General features: G+C 31.7%; 2 protein-coding genes across 6 annotated transcripts in view; both read right to left on the bottom strand.

The window, feature by feature from the left end:
* The window catches only part of LOC143239045 (ubiquitin-conjugating enzyme E2 Q1-like), a 51,863-nt gene extending 48,736 nt beyond the window's left edge, over positions 1 to 3,127 (bottom strand). The window contains exon 1 of the mRNA XM_076479828.1: positions 2,795 to 3,127. Coding sequence (XP_076335943.1) covers positions 2,795 to 2,956 — 162 coding nt within the window. The 5' untranslated portion in view covers positions 2,957 to 3,127. The remainder of the gene's footprint in view (positions 1 to 2,794) is intronic.
* Positions 3,128 to 10,755: 7,628 nt separating this feature from the next.
* On the bottom strand, positions 10,756 to 20,775 carry mRpL24 (mitochondrial ribosomal protein L24). Of its 5 annotated transcripts, none has more exons than XM_076475195.1 (6): positions 20,316 to 20,775; positions 17,067 to 17,403; positions 16,438 to 16,533; positions 14,228 to 14,334; positions 12,610 to 12,746; positions 10,756 to 11,101 (listed from the first exon to the last, which is right to left on the bottom strand). In XM_076475195.1, the coding sequence occupies exons 2-6, from the start codon at positions 17,340 to 17,342 to the stop codon at positions 10,965 to 10,967; spliced, it is 753 nt and encodes a 250-aa protein (XP_076331310.1). In that variant the 5' UTR covers positions 17,343 to 17,403; positions 20,316 to 20,775; the 3' UTR covers positions 10,756 to 10,964. The 5 variants fall into 5 exon arrangements, with proteins under 5 accessions (XP_076331310.1, XP_076331309.1, XP_076331311.1 ...); XM_076475194.1 differs by lacking the exon at positions 20,316 to 20,775 and adding an exon at positions 19,988 to 20,117; XM_076475196.1 differs by lacking the exon at positions 20,316 to 20,775 and adding an exon at positions 19,642 to 20,077.
* Between the last annotated feature and the right edge of the window lie 1,993 nt (positions 20,776 to 22,768).

The following is a 22,768-nucleotide window of genomic DNA, read 5'->3' on the forward strand; positions in this document are numbered from 1 at the left end:
ATAGAACACCCTTTACAATTTCAATTCTTCCAGCAATTATATCCTTCACCATTGCTACTGAGTAGCGTAATCTAATACTTTTCTCCATATTTATCCCACACACAATCCTGTCCACACACTACACTAAAGGATCACATATAACTATAACCTTATGTCTTCACTGCTATCCCTATATATCCCTTAAATCTTTCTTCCGTTTTGTAGTAGTTCCTTATCTGCATAAAAAGTTGAAATCTGTTACTTACTAAAACCTGCTTATTGCAATTAATCTATTATTTTTGTCCTATCATTATTGTTTCTAGCTCCATGAAAGTCATTATTAGCTAGTTCATCATATAACTATCAGAGCTTAAGTTTCTGTTATTTCTCACAGTGTACCTTTCTCTATTTCTTACCCATACTCTATTCAGGATATCCTAAAGTTTCTTTAACTTGTACACGACATGCAAGCTGCATGTCTTCACTACCACTAGTATAAGCTTTTTCAAAAGTGTATTCCAGTCCTGAACTCCCATATAAAAACTACTCATACTTTGTACACTTTACTAAGCAAGACCACTTGATACCTATACTATTCTTAACCATTAACCATTGTAGCTTGAAAATAAATAATCAACACTAAATGTAAGTAGCCTATTGACACTTTAATTCTTATACTATTATTTACCAATCTTATTCAACAAATGTATCTTTTTTTAGTAGTTAACACTAATTACTACAAATAAGGATTGTCTTAATACAGACTTAAGATATTTCATAACCTCAAGGGCTTAGCTTTCAAATATCTCCATATTCTCTTAACTCTTCTTGATAATTTATTTCTTTTAACAGACTTGTATTGTTATGTTTCATTTCCATAACATGCAAATGATAACACTTGATCATTTAAACTGAGCCTTCCGTAAAACACAACTACATCCACCAAATCAAAAAGCAATATATTATAAAGGCCAGCCACCCTGCTAGAAAAGTAAAATATGTACACTAAATATTACTCATGACATGTAAAAATGTTTTTACAAATTTTGCACTTTGTCCTAACATTCTCAACACTAATATGAAAAAAAAAATATGATTCATCAGTACTACACACCTTTAATAAACTTTAAAATCTTAACCTGTTCTTGTATGGCCACCTCTCCATTTTCACAATCATCTTAGTACCCTCCTCTGAACATAATACTCTATCCAAAAAACAGATAACCCTAACCTCTTTAGGTTTATATTAAATATTTCTTTCAATATGGCTCAAGACTTTCTTCCATGATGCTGTTAAGGTCACTCTCATCAAAACTACTTATGATGTAGATTATTATAACCTAAATGCATTATCTTGCATTCACATAAGTAAAACCCATCTGCTGGTTATTAACCTAACCCAACAAATGACCTAAATCCTTTTATACAGCAACAGAACCTTCATATATAGAAAAATCTAAGTCCATAGTCACTGCAGCAGTGAGAGTTAAGCAATCTGTTGATTCTTCCCTTATCTATACCAATGATGTAAAATTCAAAGCACAAGGGTTCCAACACTGAGTCCTAAAATACCTCACTTGTACAATTAATCTAGTTTACCTACATTTATAACAATCCACATTTATTTCTCTCAGCCATTTTTCAAACAAATGAACCACCTTATCATCCACATCCAAAGAGAGAACTTTAATAATTATGTGGCACCTTGTAAAATGCCTTTTGAAAATTCAGATACAACAAATCCACAGATTTACTCTCAAGATAAATATGCATTAGTTTATTCACTCAATGCTCTAAAAAGCACCTAAATTTATGAGTGGTATGTTTTTCCTATAATACACTTATTTTTTAACAAACTTTTGGGCAATATTAAACACCAACTGATATGAACAGTTACTTGAAATTTAACTAGCTTTAAATGCAAATATTATGGTCTATGATCTAGCACAGGATATACTATTTCACATATATCACAATTTGCATAATTGGTTGACACTAAAAAATACATTCTGCATTTGTTAAAATAAGGGTATATTCTGAATAAAAGATTGACTCTGCAAGGTTAAAATACAGACTGACTTCAAAAATAAATTCTGTATAATATGGTGATTTAGTATATTAGTCTGTTCAATGGGTCAATCCAGCATGGTGGGTTACAAGAACCTTATTATGCATAAGGCATGAAAGGAGGTAAAAAGAGTTTTGAATACACAATGCAAATTACAATGTTCAAATGACTGTTTACATTATATAAAATATATGTTATGCAGAATACTCCTGTATTTTGTTATACATCCAACTTGTTACGAATAACTGAAATGTTTAGAAGCCAGTTCTATAAAATTTAATAATTATGCAAATTTTACAATTTATATAAACTATGCAAAATAATCTACATTCCATGTATCACTAATCACTTATTATATAGTATCAGTAATGGCATCATGCAGGCTTAAGTTATAACCAGTGCAAATTTTTGAAACATTTTTCGTATCAGTTTTAATGGACATTTAAATTAAAACTTAAAAACACTTTGTTACACTTATATTACCGGTTCATTCATTCAATGTATTGTAACAATAAAATACCTTAAAAACTAATTAGAAAAAATAAAACAAAAATTTGTCTAGTAATATTATAGTATTACTACTAATACTAGTTGTAACAATTAGTAATATCCCTTCTCACTTAGTCAACAGCAGTGCTGCATAGGCCTAAAATTAATACTTATCAAACTCAATTACCAAATTAATAGTATAAGTTTAGTCAATCTGTCATGTTTCAAACTTTGAAAAATACAAAAATTACAACTTACAGTAATATTTGCGTGAATTTCATATTTCTTCCCATTTTTTCCTACAAATCGACAAGTCAATTCATCGACCGAAGCTGCAACCACCTGAAATCTTTCATGAGATTTTGGGAAGTGCAGTTCAAGTGTTTTTATATCTTGCTTTAGTGTATTCAAACAAGCCATTTTGTCACCTAGAAAACATTACATAAAAACCAAATAATGTTCACTAAAAAAATGCAGCGTTTATGCTTCCTTTCTGGATATGAAACAGAAAATTCCTGTTTACTATATTACCTATAGACCGCCACTTTCTCAATTTGTCTTTTCTCAATATGGCGTTGTATACTGAATGGAACATAACGCATGCGCAGTAGTAATAACACTATAAAAGATCATTCTTTGACAATGAATAATTTTGCATGTAAGATTGTCAGATTCATTGTTCTTTTATTATTTTTTTCTTCATCTATCGAAGAATGTGATTTTTTTATTTATCATAGGTCTCAATTCACAAATATTTTAGATTTCGTGTAATATAACCTACACTAATTTTTCAAGTTTGACTTGTAAACATTATAACCAAACTAGTTATAATGTTTTAACAAATTATTGCTGATCTATATTTGCCAGTTTCTAACTTTAAAACAAAATGTATTCGTATTGTTGAGTTACATTCCTTTACCTGTAATCTTTGCCTTAACCGACACGAAAGAAAATGAATTACCTTTATGAAAAGTGATTAGTTATATGTTGTGTGTGTGTGTATATATATATATATATCAGAACGGCTGGTATGAGTATTAACACTTTTATTGATAAGGAGAGAACAATGTTCTTAACCTAAAGATGACCTAGGAAGGTCGAAACGTTGTTCTCTCCTTATCAGTAAAAGTGTTAATACCTATACCAGCTGTTCTCGTCATCAAATATATGCTGTATATTTATTCACGAATAACCATGCTTTATCACAGTTAATATTACAAAACAAAAAACAAAGACAAACTGCTTTACACTTTGTGAACAGAAAAAACAATAAAGTTTTGTTTGTGTGTTTTTTGAATTTCGCGCAGAGCTACAAGAAGGCTATCTGCACTATCCGTCCCTAATTTATTAGTGTAAGACTAGAGGGAAGACAATTAGTCATGATCACCCACCGCCAACTCTTGGACTACTCATTTAACAACAAATATTGGGATTGATCGTCACATAACGCACCCACGGCTGAAAGGGCGAGATAAAGTTTTGCACTTAATTTACTCCTGAGAATGAATTCATTCTTATTAGATCAGTGTGTTCAGTTTCAACAAATTTTAGGTTGAATGTAACTGAAATTTACCTATTAAACTGTGAAACTTCTAAACATAAAATTTCTAAAAACTTTCTAAATTTCATCTGTTTGTTTTTGTAATTTCGCACAAAGCTACTCGAGGGCTATCTGTGCTAGCCGTCCCTAATGTAGCAGTGTAAGACTAGAGGGAAGGCAGCTAGTCATCACCACCCACCGCCAACTCTTGGGCTACTTTTTACCAACGAATAGTGGGATTGACCGTCACATTATACACCCCCACGGCTGGGAGGGCGAGCATGTTTAGAGCGACGCGGGCGCGAACCCGCGACCCTCGGATTACGAGTTGCACGCCTTACGCGCTTGGCCATGCCAGGCCCTAATTTCATCTATAAAAAAAATTATAAAAATTAAATAACATTGACTTATTGAATATACTAATATAAACAAATTAATTGATGTATACAATTAATTTTAATAGTGTAAATAGATGTACCTCATTTGTACATTCGCTCAAAGCTAAACAAAAGTTAGCTGCGCTCGGCATCTTTAATATTTAGCTAATAGACCAAAGCGAAAGCACTTGATCAACAACACCAACGTCAATTCTAATCAAATAATAGGATTTGGTCGTTACACTTCGAACGCATGATGACATGTTCTGAAGGCTAAGGGCGTGGAACTCCAAATCTGAGGATTGCGAGTTCAAATCACTGTCACTGAATTTGCTTGTCTTATACGGTTGATGACTGAGCCAACTACATGGGGTAAAAATTCTTGCTTCCCTCCTCCAGTGGCTCAACGATACGCCTGCGGACGTACAACCTTAGACCGGGTTTCTATATTCCTGGTGAGCAGAGAACAGATAGCTCATTGCGTAGCTTTGTGCTTAAACTACAAACACTTAGAATGCATCTATGGTCCTAGACTAATGAGCTTAAATCCAGTCTCGTGCGACCATCCCTTTATGATGTTCAGTTCATAAGCGTGTACCACTGTCATAAAATTGCTCTTCTAACTGTTTGTGTCCAGTATAGCCAGGTGGTTAAGGCGTTCGACTCCCCGTCGCACCAAATATGCTCGCCCTTTCAGCTGTGGGGCATTATAATGTTCAGTCAATCCCACTATTCGTTGGTAAAAGAGTAGCCCAAAAGTTGGCGGTGGGTGATGATGACTAATTGCCTTCCCTCTAGTTTTATACTACTAAATTAGGGACGGCTTACTCAAATAGCCCTTGTGTAGCTTAACGCGAAAATTCAAAAGAAACAAAAATCGTTACACAAATTAAGTATTCCATCTTTCGCTTCACCCAGTGATATCCTTGAAAATATTATTTTATGTGGTTTGTTTTGTTTAGTTTTTGATTTTCGCGCAAAGCTACACGAGGGCTATCTACGCTAGCCGTCCCTAATTTAGCAGTGTGATACTAGAGGGAAGGTACTCAAAATATTTAGAAAATGAATATGTTCTTTCGGGGAAAATAAAATATTAATGTATACACAGACGTGACCTATAACGTATTTTCTTTATGTACTGCCCCACAGTGGCTCAGCGGTATGTCTGCGGACTTACAATGCTAAAAACCGGGTTTCGATACCCATGGTAGACAGAGCAAAGATAGCTCATTGTGTAGCTTTGTGCTTAATTCAAAACAACAACAACTTTATGTACATGTATTAAACCCATAATAAGTCACTGCATATTTAATAAAGAAACTGCTTACTTAAGTACAATAAATCTTTCATTCAACATAAAATATCTACTTTATATTATAATGACAGTTACACGTCTTAAGTTATTGTATCTTAAAAAAGACAACCAGCAACTATAGGAACAAAATTTTATCAGAGAGACTCTGAGAATCATAAATATTACAGATGTTTTCAAGTCATATAGTGTAGAATAAATAAATATCTGTTATCGCAAACTAACGTTACTTTTAGTTCTATGTTTCTCTTCTGCTTTTATTTCTATTCATTTTCTCTCTCTGTCACTTTCTCTGTTCAGACAGCGGTAAGTCTTGGGATTTACAACGCTAAAATAATGGGTTCGATTCCCCTCGGTGGACAAAGTAGATAGCCTGATGTGGCTTTGTTATAAGAAAAATACGCAACACACAAATACACCCTCCCCATCACAACAAACACGCTTACCATTTCAGTTGCGAGAGCGTTATATAGTTACGGTTAATCCCACATTTCGTTGACAAAAAGAATAGTCTAGGAGTTGCCTGTGGGTGGTGATTACTAGCTGCCTTCCCTCTAGTCTTATACTGCTAAATTTGGGACTGTTAACGCAGATAGCCATTGAGCAGCTTTGAGCGAAATTAATAAAACAAACAATCTAACTAATTGTAAACGTTATCTTTTTAATTAAAAGCAAAATGTCGCTTGAACCAAACACAGCACAGATTTACAAATTACGAACATATTTTTCTAATATTTAAGTGAAATATTGATGTATTTCAGATATATTATATTGGTGTTACCGCTAATTAAAGTAACATCTCTTTTTCTAATTTTGAAAACTAATCCTCCCTGTGGCAAAACAGTACGTCTGCAGACTTATATCGCTAGAAACCTGGTTTCGATACTCGTGGTAGGAAGAGCACAGATAGCCCATTTTGCAGCTTTGTACTCAATTACAGATATCAAACATCTGAACTCTTAAGGTGAGAGGAACTCTTCACATGAACGAGTTCGCATAACCACAAATATAGATGTTTTAATGGTGTTTCAGGTAGTGTAAACACCGTAGTTTTTAACACTCTTGCTTGTTTATAGTAGATCGACATCTCAGCTTGTATTCTCTTATCTGATGCAGTAGGCCTCAGTATAAAGATCGAAATACTGTTCTATCTAAAACAAGAAAGAAAAGTCTACTAGCTTTAAGCGTATATAATACAGTAAATTCTTAAATATATATTTAATTTGAAAAAAGACAACAGCAAAACAAGATTGCTTAGAAGTGTTTTTCAGTGATAATTAAGTTTCGGATTTGTTAAATTACGTCTCTGCAGACAGTCATACTCTTTCTATGTATTGTTTCACCTAGACAGTCGTACTCTTTTTATGTATTGTTTTACCTAGACAGTCGTACTCTTTTTATGTATCGTTTCACCTCAATTCTTTCTTCTTCCAAATTCTCTTCACTCGACCACTATTCCTTTATTTTTTGGTGGTTTGACTTGAAACACGATAGAGTTAAACCTTGGTCCAATTCGCTCAGCACCTTTTTGAATATTTCGTTGAGTCAAGGGTCAAACAATCCAAAAATGTAAATTTTGGGCTCGTGTGTGGTCATATTTACTACAATCAAGATGAAAACTGGTAAAAGTATAAATTTTATGTGACCAACATATTGACATCAAAAAAGAAAAAAACAACGGATTTGCCCATTTTGAATCTTTTTTAGGACAGTCGGAAATAATAAAAACGCACAATATCATTAGCTTTGGTTCATTTCTTCATCATATATCTACAACTTTGTGTGGAATTTAGTGTAAAGATACTAAATGAAGGTACCAAACAGATATAGACAATTTCAAAATTTTTGTCTTTTGCTCAATTTTTCAGTGGACAAACATAACTTCGAGTTTTCGTGAACTATTCATGTGTGTGTCAATCAAGTTACATAAGATATGGTGCAAATATATCTTCTTGTAGGTCCAAAGAAGTGATCTAGATAATTTTCGATTTTTATGGTGTCAAAATTGACCATGTTGGGATTATATGGTGGAGACATGTTGCTTGTTTTGTTTTTGAATTTCGCACAAAGCTACTCGAGGGCTATCTGTGCTAGCCGTCCCTAATTTAGCAGTGTAAGACTAGAGGGAAAGCAGCTAGTCATCACCACCCACCGCCAACTCTTGGGCTACTCTTTTACCAACGAATAGTGGAATTGACCGTCAAATTATAACGTCCCCATGGCTGAAAGGGCGAGCATGTTTGATGCGACCGTGATTCGAACCCGCGACCCTCGGATTACGAGTGGAACGCCTTAACACGCTTGGCCATGCCAGGCCTAAGAGACATATTAATTAACAAAACACAACACAAGGTACAGCTTATTTTGCTTATTAATAGGATTTCGCACAAAGTTATCCACATCTAGTTCTACAGGATTGGTTATTTGTTTTCGCCCAACGCTACCCAATAGGTCACATGACATAATATGTGCTCTCTTACCTAGTAAATTTGAGACTAGAGGGAAAACGACTAAACAATGGCGACAACAAATGAGTTTCGGTAGAAAGTATTGTTTATATGATGCTGTAATTCCAGTTCCTTTTTCTCATTCATTTCCTTTTATTTTAATATTTACTCTTCACACACATATACATATAACAATTTGTAATAATTACAAGCTGACACTTCTTTATAGCTTATAATAAATACAATATTGTTGTATGATCATGTTGTGAAAAGGTGCATATTGGAGTTGAATGGACTTTTTATTTTACTAGCAGATACCCTTTGAAACAACACAACTGTTGTTTTCCTAAAAATAGTGATGAATAAATATAAAACATACAGTCAACCCAATCTCTTCAATCAGAGCGTATATGCAATAACATTACACAAGCATGCGATGGTTTTATTGTATTGAAATGTTTACACGTTCTACGGTAATTCTTAATATCCACGTTTCTCTATTACGTCCAGATTTTTCACAAAACGTTATATCTACTTGTACATAAGTGAACCATTTTCATTGAAATCAGGTCACATTTTGTTATGCTTGAACTGTTGACAACTAATGGGTAGAGATTTTTCTAGACCAATAACAATGTCTTATCGATCGTTTTAGAATGTGTTTTCTTATGGCAAAGTCACATTGGGCTATCTGCTGAGTCCACCAAGGGGGATCGAACTTCTGATTTTAGCGTTGTAAATCCAAAGATTTACCGCTGTACTAGCGGGGGTCGATCATTTTAGAATCCACAAAAACCACACAACTGGTATATAAACTGTTAACAGGCTGCATAACGTGTCATTTCTGGATACTATTTGTTTATGTGTACACTTTGACATTTTCTCTTTTAAATACTATTTATTCATCACTTTGGCAACAAGAGGTTGTGTAAATGACTCAAACACATTGTGTTATATTTATGGTAAATAAGAATTTTCTTCTTTCCCGATTTGTGAAAAGAATACTTGAGTGATAGAAAAAAAATTATTTTCAAAATCTGCACAGCTGAGTTATTGAACATCTATTATTGCAACTAAAACAACTTTAACGAAGTTTAAGTTTGCAGGCTTGCGTTATAATAGTAGGTCATTCACAACCGTCTTTTATCATCCCTTGAATAAAGAAATTGCATTGAGAAACACTAACATTAGTTCATTTCTGATATCCTTTGGTGTTACCTTGTGATAAAATACTCCAAGGTTCTGTACATGTGTAACAGATGACTAAAAATGTTTTGTCTTGGTAGCATTAGGTAAGTTAATTCACTAAGGTATGTAAAATATGTTTTAAAAAGAAAGACAAACATGACTTTCAATTGTCTTGAATTTTGCAGAAAGCTATCTAATGGCAATCTGCACCAGCTGTTCATAATTTAGCACTGGTAGACCAGAGAGAGGGCAGGTAGTCAACATCACCAACCACCAACAACTGGGTTACTCATTTAGCAACAAATAATGGGATTAGCCATCACATTTTAATGTTCCAACACCTGACAGGGTAAGCATGTTTGAAGACAGGGAATCAAACACACAATATACAAATTATAAGTCAAGCACACCAACCACTGGGCCTAAAAGACCTTCAAATTAATTTTCATAAATGTAATAATAACATTTATCCATCAATATATGTTCATACAATATTACCTTAAAGAAATTGTATTCAAAACTCATTAGTACTACAAGGGTACATTTTAATATTTTGGGTAAGAAACCATAAAAGTGGCTTGGCAATGCCAGGTGGTTATGGAGCTCGACTCGTAATCTGAAGGTTATGGGTTCGAATCCTCATCACACCAAACATGCTCACCCTTTCAGCCATGGGGACATTATAATAATGTAATAGTCAATGCTATTATTCAATGGTAAAAAGAGTAGCCCATGAGTTGGAGGTTGGTGGTGATGACTAGCTTCCCTCTCTTTAGTCTTACACTGCAGATGGCCCTTGTGTAGCTTTGCACAAAATTCAAAACAAACAAGAAACCATGAGAACTTGAAATTTTTGACCAAAGAACATTCCTCAACTTGTGTGTACATGATTAATTCATGAATAAAAATGTAATATTCTCAAATAATAAACACAAAACTTTAATAAATATCTATGAAGCTTAGCAAAAAATTATCTTCATGTATTATGGCATTTTGTGTTGCAAAAAGCCTTTGTAAAATGAAGTATACAGTTTTTCTTTGAAATAATGTTTTATTTCTATTTTACTTTATAACAGTGCCATAATTTCTGTATCTCATCTTCCACATCCAGTTGTGTAAATACTGTTTGATTCATTTTATTACTGATAGCATATCCTCATATTTTAAAGTTAAATCTAAAAAATATTTCCTACAATTATAAGCTCAATAAAATATGTTTTTCAAAACTATAAATGCTACAAGTTTTCAATCAAAGACAAAATTTAAGAGAAATATGTTTATGTTTATTTTAGCAAAAATCCCTGTAATGGCAACTGCACTGTGTCAACTGTTATGAAATAAAAAGACACAACCTATTACTCCAGATAAAAGTTTATTCAACATTTCACCACTATAACTTTAATGAGGCTATAAATTCAATTCAATTTTTCAAAACGCAATACTACTAACATGGACTTGTGTATATTATTGATCATTCTGCCAAATAATAAAAACTGTCATTAAAGTTAGTCTTTTCATTTTTGATAACACAAAATACTACATATGCACACTGATGAACCCAAAATTAATACCAGTAGGTTCTGTAAGGCTGACGATCTTCTTTGATGCCAAGGTGATTCATAATGTCTTGTTCAAATGTTATTAGTTTTGGCTCAAATGTAATTTTGATGACCTCTTCTGACTTTGTGTCTTTAGGTTGTTCTAAAAAATATATAAATAATAATAATGATAATACACACACACACATACATGCACTTTAGCTTTGTCTTTTGGGACCTAAAAGAACTGTTAATCCAAAATAAACTTTCAGCATGAACCAATAAAGAACATATTTATTAAAATTTAAAAGAATCATATTTGACAAATATCTAATTTCTATATATATAAAATAAATATTAAAGGAGTTAAATCAATATCTTTTGTTTCATATGTTAACCAATCCACAAATACAAAAAAATATTCCAGTGAATTGAATAAGGTTAATACACTTCTTTAAGAAAGCAGACAGACGTGCCCACTTGGAAGTCACTTAATTTTGTCACTATTTTAATGGAACACTTCGTTTTCAACCTAGCAATGGGTCTAATACAGTAAATCATTGTTTTCTTTATAGGTTATATTAATTACTAGTTAAATGTAATTTTATTAATTTTATGTGATACATTCTTCTTCAGTCTGTGCAAATAAAATTGCAAGTTCAAACTTCTAGTCAAGTAACTGTTATTCAAATATAGTTTTATTTTAATAAGTTTCTCAGTTTTGCATAATTAAAAAACAAAGTTCTTTATACTTCTTGAAATTAAGATGGATTTTAAATAACTTTCACCACCAGTGTGAAATTACTCCCCCTACAATTTGTTTTAGTTAATTAAATTTTCTAAAATAAATTTATGGTGTTATTTTTATATTATTTCTACCTTGTTTTGTGTATAAAATGTAACTGTAAATGACATATACACAAAAAATTAAGCAAAAAATAAACTCCTTAAACACATTAGAAGTACTAGTTAAAAAAGACAATCTTATATGTAAAGAAAACTCCAAAGCATTATTCTCAATATTAAGTAATTTATTGAAAATTAAAAGCATTATAGCTAACTATATTTATTTTTCACAGGCTAAAACACTTATTCTTATATCCCATTTATTGACCTTGACTATATTGTTCACATGACATTATCCTGGCTCGAAACAGACAAGTTATGAAAATTTCCTGTTTACTGCATTGGTTGATGTCAATAACTAGATTTTATTTTGTCTACCTCAAAAGTTTCATTGCAAATCTAAGTAGCCAAAAGTATTATTTTAAAGCAAAGCTAAATGAAGGAAAAACTATAAATCTATAACAACTTGAATTAGAGATAAATAACTAACTAAAAAATGAATTACTACCTCAACAACTTAATGTATATAAAGTAGTTTAATTTCATTTATAGTAATTCATAAGGGTGTATATATATTTTTCAAGAGTATTTTTTTCTGGAAAGGTAACATTTAAAATGTAAAATATACATTCCGTGCTATTTCCACTTCCAAAACTTTTTAACCTGTTTTCCTCAGTTACTGGTACTTTTAAGTTTAAATTCCATGTAACATTTATAGCATGTTGAAAAAGTCTGACAAAATGTAAGCCATACTATAAACACTTCCAAAAATCTAGCTATTACTTATTCAATTTGAGTTTGCTACAAAACTCATATTGTACATACCTAAATAAAATGCTCTCTCTTTATAATCATGAGTTTCTTCTGCCATCTTAGGTATAGGAATTATTCGTCCAGTTCTTACAGACACACGTACCTTCTCACCTTCATCAGTGTACCTCCACTCTACCTCAGCTGGTTTACTGCATTGAAATATTTTTATTTCATTTTGTACTCTACTATAATATAAGGTTCTGGGACAACACAAGACCTATTGGTTCACCTTTGCTTTTCTATCCTCTAAACTATTAGTAAATAAATCTATAAAAAAAAATCTTGAAGCCAGCCGTGATCATTCATATACTTATCAAGCTATCTTTTAAACTCACTTAAATTTAAATCCTTCACAACATCCACAGGCAACACATTCCATCGGCCAATCATCCTGTTAGAAAAATAAAACTGTCTTAGCTGAAGATGACTCAGCCAAAATTTATATCTGTGTACCTTAGATATCCTACTGCTTTCACTGCTACGTAAGACAAAAGTTGCTGCATCAGTACTATCAGTTCCCTTTACAATATTAAACACATCAATCAGACCCTTAACTCTTCTTTTTCCAAGAAAAAACAATTTGAGAGATTTCAACCTCCTTTTGTATAAACATCCCTCCACCCCAGGCATCATTCTAGTAACCCTTCTCTGAACCTCTTCCAACAATTCAAATCTATCTTCCCTGAGACAGGAAGCCCAAGATTTAACACAATATTTCATATGTGGTCTAACCACTGTTCTATACAATAAAGTTATAATCTCTTTAGACTCTGATTTAATAATTCTGTAGATACAACCTAAAATCCTATTTGCTCTCCCACTAGCAAAAGCACACTGCTTGGATGGCTTTAGAGACTGATCAACTATTACACCAAGATCCTTTTCTTTCATGATGCTGTTAAGGTTTCTCCAACCCAAATTATACTTATAATTCAGATTATGATAATCCACATGTATTATCTTTCATTTATTATAACTAAAACCCATTTCCCATTTATTTTCTCAATTCACTAAGTGACTGAAATCCTTTTGTAAATTACTAGCATCCTCTCCACAACAGCAACATCTAAGACTAATATAATCTACAAAAGTTATGTAACTTATTGACCTATTCTTTCATATATGTCACTGGTGTAAACTAAAAAGAGCAAAGGTACTGAGACTGAGCCCTAAGGTACCCCATTTTTGGGACATTAGTCCAGTTCGACTGGATTAATCCAGTTTGTAATAACCATCTGATTTCTTCAATCCAACTTGGCAATTTATACTGAACACCATGGACAATTTTTTTTACAAGCCCTTTATGTGGCACCTTGTCAAATGCTTTCTGAAAATCCAGATACACCAAATCTACACCCTTACCCACATCTTCTACACAAGTAATAGCTTTTTCAAAGAATTTTAAAAGATTTGTAAGGCAAAATTTTCTTTTTACTGAAACTATGTTGACTATTTAATTAAATTAAATTTTGTATTACCATACAAAGACTAGTCTTGGGTTAATTTTGAAATATTAAACAAATTTCAATATGGAAAAATGTGGTGTGTGTGTGAGACAAGGGCCAATATTGTATTATCAAATAAAATCACCAACATCTGTTTCCAACATAAATAAATTCCATAAGCCTACTTGTCTGAGGGGTCAACAAGGGACACCTGACCAGTCACCAGTAAAGGCCCTTCACTCTGCACTAACACACCTGGAGAATTTTTCTGTTTACCAATGAACCTGAAATGCTGTAAGAAGAATACATATGTACAAGACAAAAGTTACAGACTACAAATGTACATAATATGTAAAATATCTAAAGCAAATTTATATGTTCACTTAACCATTTCACTAGGGCCTCAGTATAATATACACGACTTCCTCTACACATTTGCACATGTTAACTAATTGCACTGTAACTTTTGATACAGCAAGCGTATCTTAACAAAAATTTGGTAGTTTTTCAGTAAAGATTACATGTGTATTGTATACCAAAAATCTGATTTTTCAATGAAATATTTTTACTAAATATTTATTTGTGAAAATAGTGTTTCATTACTACTATGAGTGCAGAATGATTTCATGTTGTGATTAAAAACCATTCTTCATCTCAAAAGTCCAAAATATTATTTGAGTAATCTCTAAACCCTCATTTCAAATGTTTGTTTCTGGTAGAACTATATTTTGTGTTATTATCTATACTCCAACTAGGTGGGGTCTGTAACTTGACCAATCTAATAAACATCACACAAAAAATAGGAAATACATATAAAATTATGCTTTTTTTTGTGTTAGAATGGCTATACATTATAATACAAAAATACAAATATTGAGTCTAAGTAGCTTAAAACTTACAATGTCATATATTTACATGTATATTTATTATATTGTCCTTCCTGTTCTGCCCAGCTAACTTTACATAACTTGCACTGACACAGTGCACATTCACTCATTTCATGTATCCAGTAATATAAAACTGACCTTTAGTCTTCTCTGTCTTGGCTGTGTTTTAGTGAACTAGTATTTTGTTATATGTGATTACATTTCAGTTACTATAGATTACATATATGTTTATAGATTATTACTATTTAGAAATAAATTATTAAACTTATTTTTATTAAATATAGAACAATAAATCAAGAGGAAAAGCAAACAATTATCTTTTCTCACTACGACCTTTGTACTTGGTTGCTAAGCCTTTTAAAATTTTGCATTTGGAGGATATCATTTTTTTTTTTTTTAGGTTTACATATATACACAGTTGAATAACCAGAAAAAAACCATAAATAACTACACTAATTCCATAAAATTAAGCTTAGTAACTAGGATATATTTAGATTTTAAAAAATATGAAACTTCGAGCTGACTAGAGACACAACCTACCTTACTGAAATTTTGGATCAAATGAATATAAAAGCCTTTTCAAAAAATAAAATGGTGAGGAAAAATCACTTTGGGGACATTGTAAGCTATTTATTGCTTATTCATGTGTCATTTACTGAAATAAGTGAATATAAGAATGGAAAGAGGTGAATGGGCAACTATGTTTGATCTAGTAAATATGCTACAATGCAGCAAAATAAAAAGATGCAAGGTTCTTATTTGATACACTACTTTAACAAAATTAGTAATTTGAGGTCCTAATTTGTACAAAACTATAGACTCAGTATTTTGACATCAAAAACACCTAATTTTTAGCAGTGCTGCATTCAACATACAACATGACTCACTAAAACCTACATTTGGACATGATCAGTTAAAGTAAGAAATGAATTCATATATAATATTAAAGTTTGAATTATAATTTACAATTTGATTCCAAATTTATTGACACAAACTCATAAAATAGTAGTTCAATAAAACTGACTTGTGACCAGATGTGAAAGGTTGAACATGAGAAAATGGTTTTATAAATTGAAGGTAAGCAAAAAAAAATAAAACTAATTTCTTCAATGAGTAAAATTTGCAACAGTTAAGTATAAATCCTATTTTAATCATCTTAAGAAGCAAATCATTATAGCACATAAACAGTGCACTTAGACAATTTGACTAATTATTAACCAATCTAAGGGTTAAAAAAGTTACAAACATATCTTTTAAAAACATCCCAAAAATAAGCTAAATACTAAATTGCTATAAAAAAGTCAAATAACGTCTATGAAAACTCAGGATAAAATTTAAGCCTTAGTTATTAACAAAGTAGCTTCAAAAAATGTCCATCTGTGATACTTCCAGCCACAGCAAATAGTCATCTTGGCAAATACCATTGAAATGTGAAGCACTTATATTAGCAAATCATCTCATACAAATATTATCTAATATACACAACTTCTCTACAAGCAGACACTTACACAATTAAGTCCTTCCACAACAACCCAGTTTCGTTCCTTAACTATGTAGTTAACTATTCCTTGTTTTCCTTTGTCTTTTCCTACCATAACTTCCACCTATATAAACAAAATTTTAGATTTGAGAATTAAACATGTGCAATGCAAAAAATCATACCTTAAAGTAAAAATTACAAAAAAAACAAACATCAGTGGAAGTAATCCTTGCAAAACTAAAAAAGAAACAAGTATATGGAAAATATCCTTTCATTACACTTGTAAAACTAATATGTACAAAGAAAATAAAATTGAGAAAGTCTATTTTTATAGGTTTATCAGAATTCATTCATAACACTAAGTACATAAGACTTAAATTACCAGTTATACACAGCTTTCATCATCAGTGTTTGAAAAAGTACTGGGTATATGCATGCATGGACAATATATGTATACACACACACACACACATCAGTATTAAGTACAATATTATGTTTCATTTAGGTCTAGGCACCTGATATTTCTCGCTAATATCACTATTATCAAACAAGCTTATTTTTAATAATGAAAATGAAACTATATGCACAATAAACTGACAAGTTCTTATCTTATGAAAAACATTATATTTGTATTAATCATAAAGTTAAGCAACTCACTCGATCTCCACGAAAAAATGACCATTCTTTAATTGGTTCAAGAAATATTTTTTTCCTCTGTGTTCCAGGTTCATTTGCTCTCCTAAATTCTTCTGTCCATGGCCTTGACATATTATAATGAAATTTTTTCCTTTTTATTTCCTTTCTTTGATATTGTGGACCTTTAGGAGTCCTCCAACCAACTTGCTCCATTGCCCGCTCAACATATTGCTTAGGAAAGTTTGAATAATCTTTTGGAAGGTGAGACCAGGACTGTAGGATACCAAATAGGCGCATGGTAGCTAACGATACTGTTCCTTAACAGCAGTATATAATTTTGAGTTCTAAACAGATGAACCTTCAAGAATACAATATTACATGCTTTTTTATTGTAAGTTTAAGAGAATAAAAGGTAATACTGAGGTTTAAAAAATGTTACTTCATATAGCACATTTTAAAGTTTTCAAATTAACCTCTGTAAAAATCTGAAACCAGACAAACTAATAACTAATAAAAAAATCAGACATAAATATAAAAATATGTTTCTACATTCACAAGTCATGTATTTTCTTTTGAAGTTAATAAGTATTATTAATGATTTTACTAAATTGGGAGTAGTTATGAATTTTTTAGGCCTATATTTTTGTATAAGGGCAATAGTTTGACTTCATTTAAAATATGCTTGTTAAAATAAACTTACTAGATTTTGAACACTGCATGAAAGATCTAAATAAGTATTTAATACACAATGACAAACAAATAAAAGTAGCTGTATAAAATAGAGCTCTTACTGTTGTATTAAATATCTCATTTATAGACCATGGTATGTGCAGGTTATTAATCTATGACAGTTATCCTTTTCAGTAGAGTTAACTCGTGTCTTTCTTTATTAAAACACATTTTTTAAGTTTTAGTTCATACACAAAACCTGCCTGTTAAACTTACAACTTAGTAGCCTGTTTTCAGTGACCTTCCAGTTTCTTATTGCTTAAAGTTTAAAAGTGCAGTATTTTAACTTTAAAATGTAATTATGAACATAATAAAGACTGAAGCTCTCCTTCAAAATATTTGATACATTTAGAGATATGAAACTGTAGCAAATCAGTGTGTCAAGTGTAATGGTACAAGAAGTCATCCCTACTGATTAAGGTAAGTTACTGCATTTACTAACAATAAGAAGCAACTGTCATTACTGAACGTTTTCAATCTTACAGACATTTAAAAAGAAAGAAAAAGAATTATCTATACAAATGGCTTTTTCTTTATTTGATGTCTTAGATTACAATTGTGTATTAAACCATGTTGTGCAAAACTCCCAGGAAATGAGAGCTTAATCATACAGAAATGTTTAATATATATTTACTCTTCATATAAAACTAAAATGTGCAAGACAAATGAGTTGTTGACTTTTTATATTTTTCAGTAAATTAGATTGTTTTAAAGCTACTACTCTCATACACTGCAGACTTTGTACTAAACTAAATATCTTAATAGTTTTTGTCAACAATCAGTGAAACACAGATAACTATTTATTGTCTAATAAAACCTGGAAAGATATATAATTAGGAATTTTTTTTAAATAAAAAACTAATTGTATTGAAAAAAATGAGAATAAAACATAAGAACAGGTGTGCATCACAATTTCCAGAAATTTGAACTTTATTAATAGATATTCAAGCATATAATTACAGCCTTTTCTGACTGGAACATGTAATTTCATCAGTACTGCGAGTGTGAGAATTATGCTGTAATTGCCCAGTGGTAAAATACTACTGATTTACTAGGCCATGAAACCGAGAGGTGTGTATATTGTAGCTAGGATTATTGGTTTTACTGTTAAATTAAGATATACAAGCATGGATCACACAACATATTAATTTATAAACTATGGCACAGCAATCAAATGTTAATTTCATGGCTTGCCATCATCTCTAAGTGCTGTAATATCAAAGTATGCAATGCTTGGCCAATAACTACTATCCCAATATGGCTACTTAATCTTCAGTTATTTAATATGTTTTGTATTAAATCAAATGTAACATTCTCCCCTATAGTATCAATTGTCATGGTACATCTAAGAAGTAATCTATTACTATTTTATTTTTGGTACACTAGAACAAAGTTTGTTTTCTATGTCCCTTTGCTTAAGTAACTGAAATAATAAGATATGGTTGTTGTGTTACCACTACCAAAAAATATATCTAAAGATGATTTGTAATGTTGTGTTATTTACATCTGTGATAATCAGACCTGCATTTATTTCAAGCAAATATGGCCTTTAGTAAATTTTACTTTGCACTGTAACATTAACAGCATAAAGGACATGAAGAATAGAAAAGTTTTCGTAAAACTAATAAACGAAAAGAAAGGAGAAAGAAATAAAACAGGTAAATTACCTAAATTATTAGTAAATAGTTATTTTATACTTTTGCAACGTTCATAGTACATTTCACATAATACTTCTATTTAACTCGATTAAGTTGAACAAAATCTAATCCAGAGTTAATCGTAGAACCAAACTGAACTATAGCCAGACTCGACCAAGCATACCACACTTAAATCTTATTAATGCTATAGTAATACCAATATCACGTACTCACGTGTTAGTCATCTATATTCACTTAATACAGTCTGTGGACAACAGCACAGTCTACACTCAATATGGAGTATTATATATTAGATAAATCAAAGGTTTTCTTTCGCTTTCAGAAAGCAAAGTGTCCTTATAACTTATGCACATATATGATATAGCCTGATCTTCTTGTATTTGCCAAGCGTGTCTTTCAAATTTCAGTAAAAATGTAGCTAAGTCTTAAAGTACCTAGATTTTTCATGCCCAAACAAAAAGTTACCATCTAAACACTTTCCAGTTATAAAAAAAGAATGAATGATCTAGTTACTGAGATATACTTTAGTAAAAAAGCTTCGTAGAAAACTCTTACTTTTGAAAATAATCATGCTTCTGAATAGTAGTTTTAATACAAGGCCTATTCACATAACCTAACGCGTTATTATTATTCAGTGCAGTAGTCTAATACTCGCTCAATATGAAGCGCTATGCTTAATCAAAACTGTTAACTATATATAGTTTATCATAAATTAAATCAAAATATCAAATATTTCACAGGCAAAAGTGCATTTGTTATATTTCTGTGTTTTGAAAACGAAGTGTAAGAATAACTTGACTATGTCTGAAAGTTTGCAAAGAAAACTGATGTTAGAGAACATATAAAAATATGATAATTCATTAAAATTGTTTGGAATACTTACAAAAATGGTTGTTTTATAAGTTGAAAGAGGATTTCTTTTCAGACTTTCTAATATATAACTGTGTTACAGAAGCTGACCATTATTGTTTAAATAGGCCGATTTATCACAGGTTCAGCCTCAGATCACTGGAGTTTTTGCAGGTTTCTTTTACTGTTAGAAATTAAGAGAAAATCACACTGATTTTTATACCGCTTGGAAGAATGAACTTCGGTGGTTCAGAGGAAAATTTTGGGATGCACGGCCTACCCTTTGCACCAGCCATGATTTATTGTTGCTTACATTTTGGATTCGCATTAGTAACAAAAATGAAATATAAGAAAAAACTATAATACTTTTTAAAACTTAATAAAAACACTTTTAAAAACTTTAAAATTGAGTGCTTGTTTGGCTTGTGATTTACAATTTGAACGTTGTAAAAACTGAGATAAACGTAAGCTGACGAAAATTTGTGCGTAGGCAATAAGAAAAAGGCGGATAGAGAGATAAAAAAATTACATGAAGTGTTGAATACACGTTTTATCTCATTTAGAAAAAAATATCGATACCGTAATTTAGGAAATTTGTGAGACCAAACTCATGCTCTTTAATTAGAGATAAAACTGGATTAAATCAAGAATATTACCCAAACAGCAGAGTTCATCAAAGGATGTTTGTGTTTTTTTCCATATAGCAAAGCCACATCGGGCTATCTGCTCAGCCCACCGAGGGGAATCGAACCCCTAATTTTAGCGTTGTAAATCCGGAGACATACCGCTGTACTAGCGGGGGGCTCATCAAAGGAAAATTGGCATTGAAGTAAACTCGTTTTTCCTCACTAGGTTATGATGGCCCGACATGGCCAGGTGGGTTAAGGTGTTCGACTCGTAATCTTAGGGTCATGGGTTCGAATTTCCGTCCTACCAAACATGCTCGCTCTTTCAGCCGTGGGGCGTTATAATGTTATGGTCAATCCCATTATTCGTTGGCAAAAGAGTAGCCCAAGAGTTGGCGGTGGATGGTGATGTATAGTTGCCTTCCTTCTAATCTTACACTGCTAAATTAGGGACGGCTAGCGCAGATAGCCCTTGAGTAGCTTTGCACGAAATTCAAAAACAAACAAACACTAGATTATGAATATAAATGTACCAACTGAATACACAACAGAAAGAAAAAAACATCTATTGTATCTCACACTTACTTCATTTTCTTCTCATTAACTACATTTACTAACTATACGCCTAGTTTCTTCAGTGTGGTTCATTTTGCATCTACAAGCTAAGCTATAAGCAGCTCCTTTTTATTTCTTTAACCAAATATGTTTTTGTTTCCCTTCCTTAAATAATTTAAGGGCCCAGCATGGCCAGGTGGGTTAAGGCATTCGACTCGTAATCTGAGGGTCGATGGTTTGAATACCCGTCACACCAAACATTTTCGCCCTTTCAGCTGTGTTAGTGTTATAATATTACAGTCAATCCCATTATTCGTTGGTAAAAGAGTAGCCCAAGAGATGGCGGTTGGAGGTGATGACTAGATGCCTTCCCTGTATTCTTTCACTGTCAAATTAAGGACGGCTAGCGTAAATAGCCCTCATGTAGCTTTCAGCGAAATAAAAAAAAATCAACAACACACAAATCTGTACACATAACTCTATTTGAACATGCTTTCTACATTTACATAACTGAACTTCTTTATTTTCACTAACCACAATTCCTGTCTCAGTTTTTAAACAACAGGATGAAAAATTAAATTTCGAAAACTGATTCCGGTAACATACTTGAATGTAACATGATTTTCAGTAAATATCACGTTTCGTTACATCCAGATTCATTACGAAATAAATTTTCCATGTATTTCATTCAGCAATTCTAATAACTTTATAAAGTTATGCTTAGTTCTATCCACTGGATTTAAATTTTGATTTTGTAAATCCTTTTTTATGCTGGCAGTTCATCTATTATTAAATTTAATCAGCGAGATTGCTATATATCGACTGGATGTAAATTTTGATCTTGTAAATTCTTCTTTATACCTGTAGTTGATCTATTACTGAATTTAATCTGTGAAATGACTATATTTATATGTCAACCATATCTTCTCTTTTCTTTTTCACACAAGAACTTCAACTGCTTTCCTCTTATATAAGTTTTTATACCCAGTATGTCAAGTTCAAAAAAGATATATCATTACACGTTTAGGATTTTACTTCATTGAAAAATGTTATGAATTCACCGTAAATATTTTTGGTCTTTTCTAATTATTTGTTGTTTTTTTCCACTGGAATAAAACACCATCGGAAACTTTATTCTCCATGAGCTGCTGCTAGTATAAATTTCTTTTGTACACTTGACGTTTATAATTATGGTCAATTTTAGCAATAAAACTCCTGGAAAAGGGAGAAGGTTAGTACACTCACATTCCCCACCAAAAAACAAAAAAACGGGTTAATATGCACCTGCTATTCTGAAGTTTATAAA

This window comes from Tachypleus tridentatus, chromosome 13, assembly GCF_004210375.1.
Source record: "Tachypleus tridentatus isolate NWPU-2018 chromosome 13, ASM421037v1, whole genome shotgun sequence".
Lineage (NCBI taxonomy): Eukaryota > Metazoa > Arthropoda > Merostomata > Xiphosura > Limulidae > Tachypleus > Tachypleus tridentatus.

Excerpts from the sequence above, each read along its gene's own strand:
- mRpL24 (XM_076475195.1), bottom strand. The coding sequence starts at position 17,342 with ATGCGCCTATTTGGTATCCTACAGTCCTGGTCTCACCTTCCAAAAGAT. Across the intron at positions 12,747-14,227 it reads CTTGTTGACCCCTCAGACAA|TAAACCAGCTGAGGTAGAGT; the intron begins GTAGGCTTATGG and ends ATTTCAATGCAG. Across the intron at positions 11,102-12,609 it reads AGAGAGAGCATTTTATTTAG|AACAACCTAAAGACACAAAG; the intron begins GTATGTACAATA and ends TATATTTTTTAG.